At 31.9% G+C, this 21,058-nt stretch overlaps 3 protein-coding genes across 4 annotated transcripts; 2 read left to right on the forward strand and 1 right to left on the reverse strand.

The window, feature by feature from the left end:
- Positions 1 to 521: 521 nt before the first annotated feature.
- Positions 522 to 2,774, reverse strand: LOC108213867 (E3 ubiquitin-protein ligase At4g11680). Its single transcript, XM_017385657.2, has 4 exons — positions 2,394 to 2,774; positions 1,589 to 1,708; positions 1,210 to 1,495; positions 522 to 1,108 (listed from the first exon to the last, which is right to left on the reverse strand). Exons 1-4 carry the CDS (start codon positions 2,723 to 2,725, stop codon positions 947 to 949), a joined length of 900 nt encoding a protein of 299 aa, XP_017241146.1. The 5' UTR covers positions 2,726 to 2,774; the 3' UTR covers positions 522 to 946.
- Positions 2,775 to 7,141: 4,367 nt separating this feature from the next.
- On the forward strand, positions 7,142 to 11,534 carry LOC108213740 (probable protein S-acyltransferase 1). Its single transcript, XM_017385527.2, has 6 exons — positions 7,142 to 7,448; positions 8,222 to 8,401; positions 8,484 to 8,783; positions 9,732 to 9,953; positions 10,419 to 10,846; positions 11,172 to 11,534. Exons 1-5 carry the CDS (start codon positions 7,353 to 7,355, stop codon positions 10,842 to 10,844), a joined length of 1,224 nt encoding a protein of 407 aa, XP_017241016.1. The 5' UTR covers positions 7,142 to 7,352; the 3' UTR covers positions 10,845 to 10,846; positions 11,172 to 11,534.
- A 3,314-nt stretch (positions 11,535 to 14,848) lies between these two features.
- Positions 14,849 to 20,590, forward strand: LOC108210813 (probable protein S-acyltransferase 4). 2 transcript variants are annotated; one of them, XM_017382234.2, is made up of 6 exons: positions 14,849 to 15,337; positions 16,456 to 16,635; positions 17,318 to 17,629; positions 17,931 to 18,155; positions 18,919 to 19,388; positions 19,741 to 20,178. In XM_017382234.2, exons 1-5 carry the CDS (start codon positions 15,281 to 15,283, stop codon positions 19,384 to 19,386), a joined length of 1,242 nt encoding a protein of 413 aa, XP_017237723.1. In that variant the 5' UTR covers positions 14,849 to 15,280; the 3' UTR covers positions 19,387 to 19,388; positions 19,741 to 20,178. The 2 variants fall into 2 exon arrangements, with proteins under 2 accessions (XP_017237723.1, XP_017237722.1); XM_017382233.2 differs by lacking the exon at positions 19,741 to 20,178 and adding an exon at positions 20,205 to 20,590 and having other exon boundaries at positions 14,853 to 15,337.
- The last annotated feature ends 468 nt before the right edge of the window (positions 20,591 to 21,058 follow it).

A 21,058-nucleotide genomic window follows, 5' to 3' on the forward strand; every position in this document is an offset into this window, starting at 1 on the left:
TTAAAATTTTTCGGATATCATATCGAATTTTAAAAGTATTTACTTTAAAATAAGTAATGTACTAAAATTAGATAGATGTAGAGACCGTTTGAGTTATCTTAAAGAAAGTGACTTCCAGATTAAATTAAAAAAGTAGAGAACTTTAAGTTAATAAAGTGTTTGGAAAATAAATATCAGATAGAATGAAAAACTAGTATTCGATTTTTTAAGAGTGTTTCTATTTATTTAAATAAATATGAAAAAAAGCAAGAGTCCGGCTCCCGCAAACCAACGGGCGTGCAGTATGAGTAAACAATATATATTTTTATTAGTTGAGTGAACAAAATCCCGATTATTTATATACTTCTATCGATTAAAACTAAATATCTTATTTTGACATTTTTCACATGAGTTGATCAAATTTTAGTAGAGACTAAAATTTTAAAATATATATAATTTATATGAGGATATAATTTTTGAATTTCTAAAATTTTATAAGATTGTGTTTGATAAAATGTATTTTATTTGATTAAATATATTTGAACACAAAAAGATTTAAGATTTAGCATTTGAAGCAAGAAACATGACAGCAACTAACACAGGAAATCTAATAAGCAAATTATATTAGTTTCCTCCTATTTCTCAAGAATGAAAATTTTATTAGTTTCCTCCTATTTTTCAAGAATTTATTTTTAATAAATAATATTAAGGATGAGATTTAGAGAAATATTAATATTATAGGTGAAAATCATGCTAATACAATATGCGTGACCTAAGTAATATAGCTCAAATGCTGTGCCTCTTGTTTCTTGAATTCACATGTAGAAACTAGAAACTACTAATAAATAATAATATTCCCCTCGATTATCTTCCTAACTAGTAGAGTAGTAGTAATATTTGGCCAAAATATGGCTAATTTTTCCATCACAGTCTGTCATACCAACATTTCGCTTCTGATAATAAGCTGTCATACCAACATTTCGCCTCTGATAATACTAAGCTTGCAAAGCGGGCAGGTTGCATTGATCCGCAGCCATTTGTTAATGCACTTATGGTGGAAATGGTGTCTGCACTGAAGCCTGCACAACTCCGCTCCTTCTACATAACTATGAAGGCATATGCAGCACTCCTGCAACACATACCAACAACGTAAACCGCAAGTTATACCATTCATAGCTTTTAGCAAATTATTCACAAAATATACTGGCCCCTGCCTAAAAGGGTCCTTACAGAATCATCTGGATGGAGGACAAGTTTGGGAGTAGAGAACTCGTTGTCCGGCTCCATTGCTAGCTCACAGTCTTGCTTCTCAGCACTACTGAATGTGTTTCGAGTATAGTGAAACTTGGAAAGAGTCCTGAGTTCATCTTCAGAAGCGCCTTTTCCGATTGCTGATATGTATTCAATTGTTGCAACAACTGGGAAATAACAGAACATAATCAATAATATTATGCTTGCCATTCCAATGCAAAACATAACAAATAACACCTCAAAGGCCAAAAAAGTCACTGCTAACCTGCATTCGGGAACAACAAATAAGTTAAAAGGCAGGCTAAACATGCAAGTCACCATAAGAATTACTGGAATGATAATGTATATTAATTTATACCAGAATAAACTAGGAGAATCTTGCATAAGTGCTTTGTCACCCACAAGAGTCCAGTAGAATCCAACTGCCCACCAGAAGGATGAAATTACAGTGTACACAGATTGTAACCTTTTGCTTAGTCTGAGAAGAAAGAGAAAATGGATTATCGAGATAAAACAGGAATAGATTCTCACATTTCTAACACATATATGTCATGACTCATGAGCAGTGGATTTTTATCTTAATTTACAAGCTTTATCGCTTCTGATAACAGCTATAGTAATATTCTATATTCAGTTTCAAATCAGAATATACTAATTTAAAAGCAGTTGGGCTTCTCTAACATCAGCTCTAATTTCTATCCTACAACAAGTCACTCACTAGTATCATGGTGTGCATAGTAACTCAAACATAAGGGTCAACCAGATACTTTGCAGGTGGCTATTTCGTGTTTCAGATTGTATTCATTTTGATATAGGTGTCAATCTGTTACTCTAAAACTTACTGAAATTTGATGAAAAATAATAGATAAGGCGAAAAGAACACAAATTAGTTAACGAGTCATTTGGATTCATTTCAGGATTCGGGTTTTGTCCCTGTAATCGTGTTATGAAAGAACCAGGTTCAAGTTGGGTTCTAAGTGATGTTAGACATTGCACCCTATTGCTCCAAAATTTACAAGAGTAGTTATAAAGCACCACAGAGATCATCTGAGCAATACATTCAATGCAACATTAAAATGCATCCAAATTAAAAAATTGAACTAAGTATCTACAACCCATATACAGCACATAGTATTTGATTAGCTTAACCAGAGTACAAGTACCTGTTTCGACACACAGAAACTGAGTAGCCATCATCTTCATCAACCTCAAAATCAACACTATTCCACGTCAGATAATCGAAACATACGAAACCCAAATGCACCAAACATAGTAATGCATAGCCACCAATCCAAACCCTCAATGGAGTTGAAGGCTGCTCTCTAACTGAAAATAATAGCACCAGCACTGAAACTACCACAAATGTAAAGTTCCATATGAGGTCAAGAAACAAAAAGGGCTCAGAGTTCCACACACTGATATCTCTTAAGCCCAAATCCTCTAACTGTGAGTCCACACAGTCTCCAATGAAGATCCTATGTTCCACTTCTTCCATGTTTAGAAACTGAATTTTAAGGTGTCATGGGAAATTCTCAACATGAAACCTCAGTGTATTTAAATACTGAAGAAGTAGTATTAGTCAGGTGACAACTGGTGGGAGTTGGCTAGTAGCTTTGTAGTGGCGTTGTTAAGTGGGGAAGAAAAGATCTGGTGTTTTCGCATGTTTTTTTGGATTTGAATAATGATCACACAAGGACAACATTTTGAGGTTGCTGTTAGAATCTTGATGTTATTCTAGGCTTGGTCCTAGTTGTGCGTTACTGTCATGTTCCGCCCTTTAAATAACTGTATGTTTGGACTCAGAGTCATTAAATAGTTTCTCTTACCGTATCAATTATCATACATAGTCGTTGATACTAGTCCTTGTGCATATGAGATGATATTATAATATTATAATTTATTTTTATTTTTTTTAATAAAAATTTAACATCTAAATTTATATTATATAATAATATTAAAATACTTGTCGAGCAGTTAAAAAAACGTATAGGATTGGATGAGACAGAGTTGCAACTACCCTATGGTATGGTATGTAATAAGTTTTGTAAAAATATTTTAAATAATTTAAGAAATTATTATATTTTATTGAATAATAATCCCAACAACTATCCATATTATTATAACTATTAAATTCAAACTTTATTAGTAAGGAGATAAGGCAAAAAATAATGTAAAAAAGATGATTAAGTAAATGTTTTATTGTTAAAAATAAAATGAGAAAAGTTTAATTATTATTTATAAATGAAGAATGACAGGAGTATCCTAATTTTTGAGGAATGATTAGTACTCTCATAATTGTGCTTTCTATTATATTACTCAAAATTATAACTTACACCAAATAATAGCTAATTTATTAAAAATATACTGTTATTTAGCTACCTAGAGTCCTAGACAGGTGAATTCTGCGAATAATTTATTCATAGTACATCTTGGATGACGTTATAGAACCCGTTCGTTCCAGTTAAGTAAAAATCATCCATCACATACGTATGCCGGGCAGGGACCAGTTCTCAGTACCCAAGTGAAAATACTATACTCCCTCAGTCGATTTTATCTTTGAAAATTTTATAATTTATTTTTAAAATTTTTTGTCTGAACAAAAATTTAATAATTAAATTTTTAAATAACTGTATGTTTGGACTCCAGAGTCATTAAATAGTTTCTCTTACCGTATCAATTATCATACATAATAGTTGTTGTTTCTTATCAAAATCATACATACTTGTTGATACTCGATTTCTGTTTTCCTGGCCAGGTTACGCATCTGATGAGATGCGACACCTATATTAATATTGTGTAACTTATTTTCTAAATTTTTATCGAGAAAAAGAATAATTTAAAAACAAGTTATAAAACTATATTATATAATAATATTAATATCGTGTCGTGAAAAAAATTTATAAAATTGAATTGGACAAAAGAATAATAACGGTTATATGCTGGTGCTGCTACTTACGGTATGTAATAAGTTCCATGAAAATGTTATAAATAATTTAATACATTATTATATTATATCGAATGACAGTCCCAACAACCATTTATATTATTATAACTATTAAATTCAAAATTTATTAGTAAAGAGATAATGTCAAAAAAGATATATAAGAATGTAAAACAGATGATAAGTAAATATTTTGTTACTGAAAATAAAATAAGGAGTGTTTAATCAATATTAACGTTTAAATAAAAAATTGGTGTAGTGGACCCATTTATAAAATCAATATCAGAGTGTACCGTTAATAATTCATACAAAAATTACGGTATAGAGTGTTGTAGTTAACATTTGACTATCTTTTTAATGACCGAGTGACACTTTTTATGACAAGAGTAAATCAAAAATGAATAATGATATCATTGTTAAAAGTCAATAAAATGGTAACAATAATAATTTCTCAATTGTTAAAATCAAAATATTAAAAAATTTAGTTAGTTAATTTATTATATTTTTCAGATATGAAAATATACTAATGAGTTTATCCTATTTAAATTATAAAGTCACTTGAATATTTTAATTTTAATTTATATTATTTTCTTATATATTTTAAAACTAGTTTGACATGTTCAATATTAAACATCTAATAAACAGATCTAATAGAATATATATAATTAAAATAAAAATTTGAACCTTTTTTTAGCTAACTTGTTATTTAAAATCGTATTAACATCATAACAAGACATTATTTGCTATGATAGGTCAAGAACAAAACGAAATCATATGTAAAAGCTGAGTGTCAATTGATAAGAAAAACAATTTTTAAAGTAGCCGCATCTATAATCTGAGGGGCTTCCATCGGCCTTTACCGGTGGAAAGCCCCAATTTTTTCTTCTTTTTAGCAGTTTTTGTTCATCTTTTACTTTTGTTCAATAAGTTCTCAATTTATTTGGGTTTTGTTTGGTCTCTCCTGTGAGAGTTTGATTTTTATTTTTTTTACAGTTTGTCATGTCCGGGATCCTAGATCTGCAGGATTTTGATGGTGTTGATTTTCATGGTGTTGATTCGATGATGAAGGTTATTATGGTGATACATCTATGGTTGATTGCTCAAAACAACAGTTGGAGGATTACAATATGTATATATCTCTTCAAAAAATCGTTTGGTTGCCTATCCAAGATGGAAGGATTCAACAACGATATTATTACGCGTTTGTTCAATTTCGATCATGTATGTAGATGCCGTATGGTTTTTTATTATTGAATTATTATCCTTGTTCAAAAAAAAAAGTTGAGTGTCAAATGATAAGAAAAACAATTTTAAAGCCACTCGCATGCTCCGGAATATGAGCTATATCATTTATAAGCGAGGTGTGTATTGTGGATAAACCCGGAGAATATGATTTTGAACCAATTTTATTTAATTAATATGAATTTGGACTAGTTTATGAATCAAAATTATATATTAATGATATTATATCAAATATCAAATATGATTATAATGTTGATTTGATTTTATATGATTATGAATTAAAATATGGATATCAATATTTGTATCAAAATTTACCGGTTCCTTTGAGCATGGGTCATCAGAATCAGTTTTGCAATAAGATATTGTTATTTTACATCAACTATAAGAAAGATTGTAGAAGGGGGGGTTAAATACAATCTTTTACAAAATAAAAGATTCAAGAACAAACACTTTAAAACAACAAAACAGAAAAACACCAAGTATTAAAAATACGGGTGGATTGAATGATCCACCCGTGAGATCATCACTTGAACAGTTTTTAACTCTCAGATTTTCTCTCAAGTTTTTCGAACAAGTTCAACTGATGCTACTAACTTGGTTATATACTCCAAGTTTTATAAAGCTTTTTAACTAGAATACAAATTGCACTCTAATCTAAAAAATGTTGCACATCTTTGTCTTATGCATGCTTTCTGAGATGTCTTCATCTTTGACCATCATTTTGATTTGATCCAGATTGCATTGCATGAGATAAGAATGTTTCTGCTTCTTCTTTATTTTCCTAATCAGGCTTCCATGTCTATTTTAGTGTAATTCGATCCATGTGATTTGTCAGACTTAAGCTCTAGTCACTTTCAACTGCTATTTGCTTCATCAGTTGAAAGTTCTGGTTACTTTCAACTGCTCTTGACTTCATCAGTTGAAAGCTACTTCATCAGTTGAACGAATTACAGACTTCATCAGTTGAATGCTATTCCAGTCTCATCAGTTGAATTCCTTAGCATCATCAGTTGAATACTTTGTCTTCAGTTGAATGCTTGGTTTTCATCAGTTGAAACATGACCCAGTCTTCATCAGTTGAATAGTTACATCTCATCAGTTGAATATCCTTCACTTAGATAAAATTACATGGCATTGGATATTTACAATTAGCCATCCTATTCTACCCATCCGTTGATAATTCCCAAATACAAGAAGTATAACAATTACAACTGAAATTTGATAAAGATTCTATATAAAACATGTTACAAAGTGTGTTATCATCAAAAATTATTGATTCCTAACAAATATAATCACATCCTGGTCACTTGCGATATATATGTTGTTGGTGTTGGATTTCTATGATTTTTAAATATTTATAATATAAGTTAGTCAATATTAATATGAAAAAAAATGCTAAAGCAACCAAATTCTTAATTCCCAAAATGATTCTAAATACCACGCGTCACATGAATTACAATACTTCAAGCTGAAATGTCATCAACGACATCATTTGAGAAAAAATTTCGATACCCAATTTGGAACCTCTAATGTTAATGCTAGGCAAAATCAAATGTAAAGGATGGCGTTAATACCAAGTTTTTTCCTCATAAAATATTTAAGTAACATGAATAATAAATATAAAAGCGTGTGTGAATGTGCGGAAGAGAAAAACGTGCATTCAATATATGAAAATGTTCATATAATATATAAAGAATTTGAACATTGTTTCTTAAAAAAGAAAGTAATATATTATTGTTATGATGAGAGGAGGATGAATTAAGAAGGTAGCTGCTGGGCATTGGAACCAAAAATTGAGAGGGGGCGATTCTTGTTTGCTTTTTTCTCCCCTCTCTCAAAACCTTCCTCCATAATCCTCTGTTTAATTATTAATTAATCATATTTATTAATTAATATTTACATCTTATATTTCAATATATTTTGGGTAGAACTGTATTGCATGATAAGGGATCTTAGCAATATGACTTCAGGAGGAGCTTTGGATCCTCCCTCCAAAACCAAGTTCAGACGTTATCAAGTTTGGAAGGGTCACAATGTAAGTTCTCCATTTCTTTATTTTAGAAAAATTATATATGAAATATATAGATATGTTTAATGCATAATCTCTTATTATAATTTACTCACATTTTTAAGGGTGGTTGAAATGTTTGATCCTTTTTTCTGATAATAAGGATTCAATTAACTTGTAATTTGTTGGAAAACATGGATATTTCATAATGTTGTTAAAATATGGTTGTTAGACAATGTCATGAAAAAAATTTGAATACTTTGTTGCTTTGCATGGCCATAAAGGCATAGCCATCTTCTCCTGTTTTTTATATGGTAATCTTGTGCATGAAAGTAATTTATTTAGTTTTTTGCTTTTTTGCACCCTCAAAAGGAGATTTTGGGATATGAAATCTTCATGCATCTTATCTTTCTTTTGGACCTTGTATCTAATTGTAATCTACACTTAGGTTATGTTTTTTCGTTTACTTTCATCTTTCTCATTAGTTTGATAAAAGACATACAATGTTGTCTCATAAAGATGTAGTGTATTGTAATACCTATCACCAACTAGTATGGATTTCACATTTTTTAGGTTTAGAAATTATAAAAAATTCTAATATTATGAACATGAAGCCTATCATTGCAATAAATTTTTTGAATTAGTTAGTTTAAATAACAATACAAGTATGGGTGTGGATTTTCATACTATATTCTTAATAAAGTTGTTAGCAAAACGACTAAGTGAACATCTCACATGCTTTCTCTAACACTTATGTACTAAAAAAATTCTTCTTTGTCTTTCTTTATAACTAATGGCAGAAATTTTTCTGTGGTGGGAGGTTGATCTTTGGACCTGATGCATCATCTGTAGTTTTATCTGCAACCTTGATAGCAACTCCAGCAGTAGCTTTTTGCATCAAAATGTTTAATCGAATATCTCGCACGGATCCTGCTTATGGGTACACTGTATTTATAGTGGGTACACTTCTCCTATTTTTGGTAGGTTAATGTTGGATATGAGTTAATTATTGTTGAAGACAACCAAATTATAGTTGATTTTAACTATGCGTCAGTTTTGCAGGTTTTAACCTTTCTCTTCATGACATCTGCAAGAAATCCTGGAATAGTACCAAGAAACACAAACCCTCTTGAGGTAGAGACTCCATCAGTTGCAAATTCTATGGAGTGGATCAACGGTTCCATGAGTCTTAAAATTCCAAGAACCAGAGATGTTGTTATCAATGGCCACATAGTTAGAGTAAAGTATTGTGAAACTTGTTTGCTATTTCGTCCACCACGTGCTTCTCATTGCTCAATTTGCAACAATTGTGTCGAGAGGTTTGATCATCACTGTCCATGGGTGGGTCAATGTATCGGAGCTGTAAGTGACCTGCTTCAAAGTATTAATTCATCAACTAATTGTTTTAAAATGATAAGTTGATTCATTTTTGTTTATACTTTTTTTTTTATTTCCAAGTTCATATGCTCTCTAGATAATCATGATAGTCTACTTGACTAATTTAGTTAAATCTTCTATTTAGAATCATCGTCTCTAAATTTTATTTATTTACTACTAATTACCAGTCTAGTAATATGCGATTTCTGGGAAGATTCTATTGCATGATTCTTTCAGCATTTGTTTTCAAAAGTCATATTCGGGGAGCAGAATTATTGTGCCATTTTGGTTAGGATACTCCAAATTGAAGGACATATGTATTTCAAGTAAATATATTGAAAATACATGCATCAAGTAGTCTTAAAGCAAAGAACCACTAGAGTTAATCTTGGACTTCAAAAGATTCCAAGTTACTTCGATATTTGTTTCAAACTGAAATGCATTACTTTTTCATTCTTTAATTTCATGTAGCTGCTAAATCAATCTCTATTAAAAATGAATTTTTTCAAAATCATAACATCATGTAGGTATATGAAGGACTTCATATTAAGACATCACTATAAAGTAGCAAGTAATAATTAAAATTCACAATGTTATAAAACGATACTTTTATAGCTTCATCCACTGTTGAAAGTTAAATAAGCTGCCTATGTTTAGATAAAAACATTAATTTCCACCAAAAAAAAACATGTTTTTCCAACTTTTTGTAGAGCTAAATGCACTAAAGTTATTTGTCTATCAGTCTTACTAATGAAAATTCACTATTAATATTGCATTCTTAACTAAAATTATTTTATAATTTGCTTATCTTCTTGTGTGTGTTGTACTTGTACAAGACACAGACACACATATTTTTGTGTATTTATTTCTTCTGCATGATATATGTTTGCTTATAGTTGGACTAAGTTTGCTTCACCGTTTATCTTGTTGCAGAGAAATTATCGATTTTACATCTTCTTCATATCCTTTTCAACAATATTGTGCATGTATGTTTTTGTGTTCTCATTGCTAAATCTTGTGGAACAACCAATAAGCATGTGGAAGGCCATGTCAAAAGATATGACATCAGTTGTTCTAGTAGTTTATTGCTTCGTAGCTGTATGGTTCGTTGGTGGGCTTAGTCTCTTCCATCTATATTTGATGAGCACAAACCAGGTTTCCTCCTCTTAAAGTCTAATTTGTACTCTCTTACTTAAAGTATCAAATATTATGATTTAGACATTGCACATATCATCTGGTAATACATTTTCTCTGTATTGGGTTTAAATCTTAGATGATGCCTTTTATTTGTATATTGAATGAAAAGAGTCGTCTCATTTCAAATATTGATATACAATTTGGCATGTTTATAAAAACAAAGATAGGTAAATAGAACCTCATTTTCTTGTTCAATCATATAAAAGAATATTGTGACATGTCTTGTTTCCTCTTTCATCCACAAGTTTTTCAGTTTAATTATATTTATGATATAATCATCTAATATTTTCAATTTATGGAGATTGAGATATTGATATGTAAGTAAATTTGTTCCGGACATTGAACTATGATTCTTAATTATACCATTTCATAACTTATTTTTAATGAAGCATATGTAATGTCTTGATGATTATTTCTTGACAGACAACCTACGAGAATTTCCGGTATCGCTATGATAAGAGGAAAAACCCTTATAATCGGGGTATTGTAAGCAACCTAAAAGAAATATTCTTTGCCAAGATACCGCCATCTTTGGTTAACTTCCGAGAATTTGTAGAATACGAAGATGATGAGTCATATATGGGATCCTTTTCTTACCGATTTGGTCGGATCATTAGCACGAAAGGGGGAGGTGCATTAGACACAAAAGAAATTAGAAAAATTCCACTTATATTGAAGGATTTGGACTATAGTGTAATAAACCGTAGCATGAAAGAGAAAGATGATGAAAAAAGAAAGGAACATAAACGATGGAATTCTGTTTATGGTGATAATCTTTCTATTCCAGATGAGGTCAAGAGTGGCGATAAAAGGCACCAACAAACTTCATCAACAAGCCGACACCTATAAAGGTGAGTCATGCTTTTGTGCACACTGACATTTGATAATTTAAGCTAAATCTACTATTCTAAATAGAATTTTGATTTATTATTATCGTTCCTGTACATATAATCAAAAAAAACCATAACACAACATTCGATATCTTCTAGTGTACTATGGTGATGGTATATAACTCTTCAGTACTACTGTGTAAAAGGATAATTAATTATCATGTTTGAGTGAACATGTTTGAGATCTCTTGTTGTCTTGAAAATTAGTTAATATCGGGATAAAATAATTTTAACCTTCTTATTCAATGGAAAACAATGATCTATATTCATCAAATTTAATACGCAGGAAAAAAACGTTTGGGAAGAAAGGATCTGATGATGCAGAACCAAATAGAGAAGAAACAATTTACAGTTTGTGAAAAGGAGTTTAGACAGTGATGCACTATAACTAATGTATAATGGAGACAACTAGCGAACTGCCTTCTCATTTATTATGTCCTCTTTCCGATAGCTCCATCTTCTTTTTTGCTCTGATGAAATTTGTAAAATGTAGCGATAGTTATATATATCATTTTCCACAAAGGAAAAGAGAAGAGAAAGACAATGTTAGGAGTTGTATATAAAAAAATTAAAAATTGTGTAAGCACTTGTAGAGTGATTACATTTTGTTTCGGAAGAGAAATGAAAATATAATATAGTTTTCTCGATTATGAAAGGATTGCAGCCAGTTTTTGTCTTTTAAAAGGTGTAAAAAATTTATCTCATTGTCTTTGTTGTGTTTTCAAAATGATTGAATCTGATCATTACCAGGTTACGGCGTAGATTCACCAATCACACACATATGGATGGAATTTCATGTGCCCACCATCCTTCTATATTTTAATGTAAATTCTATGATTCTTCTCTTCTATAATATTGTTGATGTTTTTGACTTTCGGTACCAATTTTAAAGTTTTTTTGTAAAATTTTACATACAACTAAATGCGAACCTTAAATATGAACCAAGAGAAATTAGGCCTATGTGATATCACTCACCCCCTATATGTCATCACCCATCGGGACCCACTACCGACCCTACTCAATCCATCTCGGGCCCATTAAAACCTCACTAAGGCTCCGGACAGGACCCAGAGGGGTTCCAGATAAGCTCAAGAGCCAATAATTTACGACACCCCCTTCTCACTAGGGCCCACCACGATCAACTAGGCCTTGCCAATGCCAACTCGGGGTCTATTCTTAGGGCCCACAAACCTCCCAATATTTTTAGATGCTTTGGTTCACATTTAAGTTTACATTTAGTAGTATATACTAGAGTAAGAAACACACTCTCTCTCTCTCTCTCTCTTTTTTTTTGATAAACCAAAATATATTAAAACAAAGAGCACAGCTCTAGAAAAAGGATCCACAACTTGACCAAACTTAGGCTAAAATTCTGCCATAAACTACCATAAAATACTACCATAATAACCTGAGAAAAGAAACAGAATTGCAATGAAGCTTTAGAACCAAGTCGAAATTTCTTTTTTGAGAGCAGAATGAATCTGCAAGCATCCATTGCGTGACCAGCCCCTATATATATATATATATATATATATATAATAGCATATTAAAGTATTATAAAAAAATATGTTAAATATTATCTTCAAGGTTTATAATAAATTTTTTAAAATGTTATATTTTCCCGATGGTACCGATTGTTTTAAACTCATATACAAGTCATTCAGAGTTATCAAACAATTTATCATAACAGTTCTGAAAATCATCCAGATATTTCAATAATTAGAAAATTGTGATTTGGATGTAAGAAATGGATCATAAGATAGTGTTTAATTGAACGAGGGGAGAATGGAATGAAAAATTATAAAGAAATTTACGGTGAAAAAAAAATGTATGAGAAAATAGTGATTAAATATAAGTGAGTCTAATTTTTATGATGACGAAAGTGAAATGAGCATTTTTTTCTAAAACATATGGATTTGAGTTGTGCGTTAAATAATTTTAAAAAAAGTGACTGAAGAAATAAAAATTACATAAATCTTTCAACGCACCCCAATTTAGAATACACATAAAAATAAAATATCCTTTCACTCACCAAACTACAACTGTTACCTGGTTAGGTGTCATCACGACATGACTTTGGCAGATAATGTATGTCTCATGAGAATCGATCCCTGTCTCTGACTATCATGGCAAAACACAACCGTCTCCCCCGATGATTGTTAATAAATAATATTATTTCTATTTATTTAATCATTGTGTCCCACTTGAAACATATATTACTTCTATTTTTCGAGGAATTCTGTTAACTGATTAAAAAGAATAATAATATTATCTCAAAGAAGAGATTTTAATCTTTAATATGTTAATGATTGCATATACATATCGCTTGTAAATATCTTCCCCTCTCAAATTAGATGAGTTAATTATATTTAAACAGGCAATTTAAAATATATATATAGTCTAGATTTTTTTTAAAACAAAATTTCATATTTAAATTTTTATTTATAAAAATAAAATTTTAAAAATAAACTATGTAGTTCGAGCATCTCGGAGGATTGTCATCTATTAGCATAATATATATGTTGGCAGTCTCGTATATCTACTTAACGGATAATATAATTTAGCTTCCGTAAAAAAGTTAAGCTACATTTGTTGAATGTCATGCATCATCTAAATCATTTCAGGTCAATGAATTTTAAACCGAACTCATTTAATTTAAGATGAATGAGTGTCATTATTATTTCTAAGTCTAATAATTAATATTTTTCTTAAAATTTTTTAAAATAAGAGATTTTAATATTTGAATATGTATGCTTGTACATGTCATTACAATACATGGGAGGAATCCCAGAACCTTTTTAAAAAATAAAGTTACTTTTCATATATATATATAGAGTTTTACTCCAATAGAAACCTCCTTATCCTAGAAACTAAAAACCAAACTGAAATATCACTAAATCCTAAAGCAAATACCACTAAATTTTTAAACAACCCCATCTCCACCTCCATCTTCATCAAAACCACCTCCATCTTCACCAACCCCACCTCCACTACCACCACCTCCGTCGTCGCCTCCTTCATAACCACTACCACCTCTATGCCGCCTACCCCCTCCATAACCACCACCTCCATCTCCATCTCCACCTCCACCTCCATTATTTCTTTAACAACACAACCTCCACACCTCCATCTTCACCAGGCCCATCTTAATCGCCGCTTCAACCTCCTTCAGATTCGTTCATACTTCTTTCTCCACCTCGACTCAACTTCAAAGGCGGAGCCGTCACTATTCCGGCAACGCTCCAACCCCCTATTTCAAGCCGCCCAAACCTCCGCTACAATCATCTTTCCTCCATCTCCACCTTCACCTCCACCATCTCCACCACTATCACCACCATCTGAATCGAAAACATGAACAGATCTGGAGATTCTAAGCTGGTTAATATCTGGAGATTGAGTTTTCACTAAATTCTGCAGCACAGATCACTAAATCCTAAAGAGATAATCACTAAATTGTACTGAGAATATCACTAACTTGTATTGGTTTCTAGTTTTTATTTTAAAATTGGTTTCTATTTGATCATGAGCCTATATATATATATATATATATATAATTATAAAATTAATTAGCTCTAGAAAATATAATGAATTTAATTAATATTACAATTATAATAATAAAATTTCAAAGTTTGCTTCAGAAAAAGTTATAAAAATATGGTCCTTTAAATGATAATTTTATCATGACAAGTTTTCTCTCAAAACAATGTCGGGGTAGCCGCTGATTCCTAGCATCCTGATATTAATGTTTCTAAATCCAAAAATTAACTTCTGTTTGATGATTTTTTGTTTAAATCAAGTAATTAATAAAATACATTTAATTAGCAAGAATCCAAAAGGAATTAATGAAAAATATACTACTAGAAGAAACTGTGTAGTGACAGCACGTTGCCTCCTCATAAATCAACAACCTTATATCATACACTACATGTATGTAACTATGTAAGTATCTAACTTATGTATTCATACATTTGTTTAGCTGTAAAATTATAGAAATGGTAATATAGTAATATAATAATCAAGATCACCCGGGAAATTGCCGCTACATACTTGGACAATCCGCCCTAGCTGCTTTGTTTGCCAGAAGAGAGAGAAACAAAACAAATTATACATATAGAGAGAGAAAATCTCTCCATGGGTTTTTGTATCTATATCTCATTAATATTCTTGTAGCCAAAAACCCCATTTTTATTTATTATCATTTTTTCGGTTTCATTTCACTGGCCCATTATTAATAAATACAAGATTCTTTAAAGAAAGTGATAAAGTTGGGAACTTTTGATTCTGGGAGGCCTTTTGTGATCATGGGTGTTGTTGATTGATTCAAACAAGGATAAAGTTCTGATCTTTGGGTTTGTGTTTGTGTTTTGGGGAGTTTTGTTGTTTGAGTTGAGAGGTATGGAGCAAGAAACAGGCAAAAGCAAGAGGCTTTATCAGGTTTGGAGTGGGAGTAATGTAAGTTTCTATCTTGTATCGGATTTTTCAATGATTTTGTTTTTGTTTTGATGAAAAAGATTGTTATCATGTTACTTGAAATTGATTGTATGATGGTTCGGGGTGTTGATTATTATGGACTTATGGTTCAGATGCTGAGTAGAAATCATAATCATTAGCTTATTAGGATTTTGTGTTTTTCTCACTAAGCATGAAGTAGTGAGTTATATTTCAATTATAATCAGGATTTTATAGGCTAAAATTAATCTTGAGCTACTTTCTTGATTAAGAACTTCGAAACAATAGACTTTGAATTATGGAGGAGATGTTATAAACTTGTGTTGGGTGGAGATGAAGGTGAGAATGGTGTTTAAAAGAGATGAAAGTGAAAGAGTATGATAGTTTGAAGGGCGGAGCCACTAACGTGAGGATAAATTTTTATCTGCAGACCAAAATAAAATTGAAACAGTAATAAATGATTAAGAACAGAGAATGTACTGATAAAATGCATGTGCAAGAACACCATGAAATTATGAAAGATAGATCAGTGAAAAGAACAGATTGAGGAATTGTAACTTGGGATCTGGCATCATATGACTTATTTTTTAAAATCAAAGTGGGGGATGTTGCCCCCTCATGTCCCTCCATGTGTTCGCATATAGATATTTATAATTCCTTTTTTTTTTAATATTTATTTTGTGAAAGTATATGAGGGGAGAAGGAATGATCAACTGAGCAATTTGTTAATAAATTGGGAGGAAACTCTGGTTTGAACTTGTGGAATGGAACGGTGAGAGCAATGTATATTACGCATAAATGCCCATAAAACTGTTCAAATTTCATTTCTTTCCCACCCTATTCTACTGCAACCAACCAAAAGCAAAGGGTAATTCCTCCATCTTACTCTTTATTTGATGCAAAAAGTGAAATGTTTGCTGTGGATATCTGGTAGTAGGGAAGTTAAAGCCTATTACATGTTGCTAAGTAATGTTAATCATTTATGATAAGCAGTTCTGCATTCATATAAAGCCATCTTATATTTCTCAGTAGTTATTTGATTAGTGTATAGTGTTTCATTTGCCAAAAGTTTCCACTATTCATTTACTGAACTTAAATTTTTATTTCTCAAATGTTATCAGAAATTCTTCTGTGGGGGGAGATTGATCTTTGGCCCAGACGTGGGCTCTTTGTTTTTCACAGTACTACTAATTGCAGTGCCTGCACTAGTATTTTGTGTAAAAGTTTATGTTGATAAAGTCAGACACCATGCTAATCATTGGTACCCTATCCTCATTATTGGAGCTGGTCTCACCGTGCTGGTAAGTATTGTTTAGAACTGGTTCCCTGTACTTGTATGTTTCCAGATTGTCCACAGACTCTTTTACAAATTCATATTGTACATTAAGGCACAATTATCATCTATCTCTTCCTGCCACATGACTGCAACTGCATCCGGTGTACTGGCTGTACATATGTAACTAACCACATTAGCCTTCACTTTGAGTTATGCTTCCAATTGCAAAGAAAGACCTATAACCTACTGCTCCTCCCTAATAAATAAGGGTACCAATAACAGAGTACAGAAATTGACATTGTGAAAAATGTCATGAGGTCACATGACTATTACATATTGAACACCTCTAGTAACCTCTTCAGTCCAACATGACATGTCTGATTGAAGATTAAGTAGATGACAAACTTTATTGGGTAGGTGACCATGTACGAGGCATTCTATGTACACAGATTACAGATATCAAGTTAAGTTTATTTTCCTGAATAGATATTAAATTTTTTATATGCTAAAATAGATATGAAGATATTCCGATCACCAATGTAGTGCATAAAATAAACTTTTAGCTTGATGTTGACACTTTACGTATTAAATGAATCCTCAGACTGCTCTTGTCTTGATTATTCGCATAATAATGTTAAATGAATCAAGTGTAGCATTGGAAACATTCATTGGTATCTCAAGTGTCACTTTCTTAATATCCTCTGCAGGATATGATATTTCTCTTCATAACATCTAGCAGAGATCCTGGAATAGTTCCAAGGAGCTCTAATCCTCCTGAGTCGGATGATAATTATGATACGATGAATACACCTTCTATGGAGTGGGTCAACGGTAGAACACCTCACCTTAAACTACCTCGAACAAAGGATGTACTTGTGAATGGGCATGCAATTAAAGTTAAATACTGTGATACATGCATGCTATATCGACCTCCCCGTGCTTCTCATTGCTCAATTTGCAACAACTGTGTACAGAGATTCGATCATCACTGTCCATGGGTTGGTCAGTGCATTGGGATAGTAAGTTATTATTCGCTTTGTTCTTGAGAATTTTGCACTGCTTTATAGTATCTGCACTACTGAAGCTAAAGCTTGTCAATCTAGTATAGAACTTATCTTCTATTACCATCATAGCATTTGAAATGAAATTTATTTTAATGGAAATTTATATATATATATATCAGCTGTAGCTTGACCCCTCATTCTATGAAGTAAAATTTGCAAGATTTGATAATGTAACAAACTTTGTTTGTTTGTTTGTGAAGTTTTGTTATTATTATTTTTTTTAACAATTAGCTCTTTTTTCTTGATCTGGTTTCAGCGTAACTATCGGTTCTTCTACTTGTTCACATCAACGTCAACCATCTTGTGCATATTTGTATTTACCTGTTCATGGGTACGGCTCTATGAGCAGCACCATGGAAGGCTCTTAAAGTCAATTGCAAATGATATAATATCAGATATCCTCATAGTGTACTGCTTTGTCGCTGTTTGGTTTGTTGGTGGCCTCACAATTTTTCATTTCTATCTGATTTGCACGAATCAGGTGAATTTTCTTCACAAAAATAATAGAAGTGTATGTATGAGTACTTAAAATGTTTTGTCTGTTCTAGTCATGCACGTCTCTTTATCATTTGTTAGCATATTAATAAATTATAACCTTAATGAATGAGACTAAAATAACGAAAGCTATTACTATATCTCATAGTCCAAATTTTAATGTAGAAAAAAAATTTCTACTTTACTGCAGGAACCTTTACACAAATTTTTATTTACTTTATGTTTGTATGTATGGAAATCAGTCGCTGTTCGCCTAGTTGAATATATGGTAAGTTTGAGCTAAACCATCGAACCCCGTTAATTTGTCATATCAACAGCCCAGCCCTCCGCTCTAAAATAAGGTGGAAACCCCCCTCTTCCAGGTCCGAAATATCGACTGCTTTTGCGCTCTTTTCTAGAGCGTAAAGCTTTATTGCTTCAGCTATATTTTAGAGCGGGAGGATTGAAAAGCTGGGCTGCTGGTATTACAAATCAACAAGGTAGGATGAGTTGACTCAAAGTCATCATATGTCTAGTTGTGGCTATAAAATGGTTGTCAGGACCTTCCATGTTTTTAATTATGTATGTTGAAGAATTCAGATATCTCCTAAAAAGAAAGACCGGCATTTCATATATCATAATCATTGAACCATTCAAGCCTCTATTAATATAGATTTCCCTTCTCACTGATCGTAAATTATTGATCCAGAAGATTAAGTTCTTGCTTACTCCTAGAGAGCAACAGTGTTCTTAACTAGTGCTTTTTGCAGACTACGTATGAGAACTTTCGATACAAGTATGACAAAAAAGAAAATCCATATCACCAAGGAATGATACAAAACCTAAATGAAGTCTTTGTTCATAAGATCCCAGCTTCACTTAACGATTTCCGAGCATTCGTTGTGGAAGATGAGCATATGATGATGGAACCCTCTACTCCAAATCTTGTGAGAAGTTTGACTACCTCCAAGGAAAAAATCGACATTGAAAGCGGCAAGTTCACTGAAGACAATGGCTTTTCACTTCCTGAAATTCTGCAAAATTTGGATTATGATGAACTAGAGGATGACTTGAAGAGGAAGGAGTCTGTTGAAAAAAATTATTCCGACCCATATTACCTACCTGCTGAAATCAGAAATTATATGCAAAAAACTGTTGGAGATGGTAATGATGAAGAGGAGAAATCTGATGAGTTTACTAGATCTTTTAAATCTACCAGATCACTTCCAGAAGTCTAGAGGTACTTGGGCTTCTTTTCCTTATGCATGCTATTTGTCCTATAATAGCATTATCTTCTTTCTAGTTCGAGAAAAGGAAATACAAAATTCTGTTTGATGTAAAAGATCACATGAATTTACTAATATGAACCTTGCTTCTTAGACAGATCAGATACTACCATTCCACATCTACTGATTCAAACCCATGCTAATGATGATTTAAATAACTATGAGTTTACTTGATACATTGTTAAAGTATGATTACCTCCAATTCTTGATATGGCTATCCTCATTCTTCTCTATATTCCCTTTCATGTTTTGTTTTCTCTCAATCATAATATCGTATATTGATTATGACTTTTGGGCTTTTGGCAGAAATTGCTAAGCTGAACAAGCCATTGATCTCTCTCCGAACCTGCATGCATGCTTACCATGTAAACCTTTATAACTAGTTAGAAAATATTACAATTAGTAAAAAGTGGAAAGGCTAAACATTCTGTACCTCTGTTACATAATTGATAATTTTCAGATGAATACATGTATTCATGCCTTGAATTCAGAAGCACAACTCATTTGTCTACATGCTCATGAGAAAGCATTGCCTCATCAACATGAAAATTAACCTCGGGAAGGGCCGTTCAATTGCTTTTGCTGTAAAAGAATTTAATACCTTATCTTCATGGTATTGAAGTCAAGCTAGATTGAAGAATGATATCTGGCAGGGAGAAAAATTCCATTTCATCCCTGCCCTTTTCTTGCATATTGTTGATGTCCCTGCTAGTTCAATAACTATGCAGTTGACAGTATTTACTTATGCAGCTCATTTGTTTGGATTTCAGACTATTCTCTTAAGCCGCAGAGACTTGAAAGCTCTTCAGTTGTAGAGGTTCACGACAAGTTGTTCATACGAAGATAACAGAGGCAGATAAATTTGATATTATATTGTCTTTCAGATTCAAGACAGGGAGCTGGTTGTAAGTTATAATGTCGTGTTCATAATAATGCAGGAATTTGCAAGAAAAATTTGCAGTAGTCCTGCAAGATGGATACAGAGTTTGGGTCGACAATTATTTTTTTCAATTTCCTTGATTCTTCTTTGTATTTCTTACTATTCCCCTCGTATTTTCAATTATCTTTCCTTGTTAAATACTTTTCCCCTTAAAAGATTTAGCCATATACTGTAAAAATACTTGGTTGGTATGTTTGTGTTAAAGATTAAGTACAACGAACTTGTCCAAGCGTTGGCCTTGATAGATTACAACTTATAAGCTGCAGCAAAATCTCGTCTTCAACTCAAAAGTGATTCACGATTGTTAATAACATATATTCGGTGGAAAAAAAAACCGTCAGCGAACTAGCCAAGTACATGCACCAAAAATGTTGGGTTAAACCATTGAGCGATTTTTTTTCCTCTAATAGTATGTCGAACATACGATTGTTAGGGATCCGGACCAACAGATAAATATTTGGTTTTAGTTTCAGCAAAGTTATTTCTCTATATTATTCTCCTTGGGTCAGGCCGCAATTTCTTCATTCTTTTGTTGTCTAGTTTACTCAGGTATCTCAGTTCTTCTGTTCACATAAATGATAACTTAAAGAGAAACTACTGTGCAACAGAGTACTAGAAAAGAGTAATTCTCCCACGAAACGAAGGAACAATGCACCACTTAGCCTGCAGAAACTAAAAAACCTC

This window comes from Daucus carota, chromosome 3 (assembly GCF_001625215.2).
Source record: "Daucus carota subsp. sativus chromosome 3, DH1 v3.0, whole genome shotgun sequence".
NCBI lineage: Eukaryota > Viridiplantae > Streptophyta > Magnoliopsida > Apiales > Apiaceae > Daucus > Daucus carota.

Bases quoted from the DNA above. Each gene is read 5' to 3' on its own strand.
- LOC108213867 (XM_017385657.2), bottom strand. From the start codon at position 2,725: ATGGAAGAAGTGGAACATAGGATCTTCATTGGAGACTGTGTGGACTCA. The intron at 1,709-2,393 runs GTACTTGTACTC...CTTTCTTCTCAG, and splicing joins GTTTCTGTGTGTCGAAACAG to ACTAAGCAAAAGGTTACAAT. The intron at 1,496-1,588 runs GTATAAATTAAT...TCCCGAATGCAG, and splicing joins GATTCTCCTAGTTTATTCTG to GTTAGCAGTGACTTTTTTGG.
- LOC108213740 (XM_017385527.2), top strand. From the start codon at position 7,353: ATGATAAGGGATCTTAGCAATATGACTTCAGGAGGAGCTTTGGATCCT. The intron at 8,784-9,731 runs GTAAGTGACCTG...ATCTTGTTGCAG, and splicing joins TGGGTCAATGTATCGGAGCT to AGAAATTATCGATTTTACAT. The intron at 9,954-10,418 runs GTTTCCTCCTCT...ATTTCTTGACAG, and splicing joins ATTTGATGAGCACAAACCAG to ACAACCTACGAGAATTTCCG.
- LOC108210813 (XM_017382234.2), top strand. From the start codon at position 15,281: ATGGAGCAAGAAACAGGCAAAAGCAAGAGGCTTTATCAGGTTTGGAGT. The intron at 17,630-17,930 runs GTAAGTTATTAT...ATCTGGTTTCAG, and splicing joins TTGGTCAGTGCATTGGGATA to CGTAACTATCGGTTCTTCTA. The intron at 18,156-18,918 runs GTGAATTTTCTT...TGCTTTTTGCAG, and splicing joins ATCTGATTTGCACGAATCAG to ACTACGTATGAGAACTTTCG.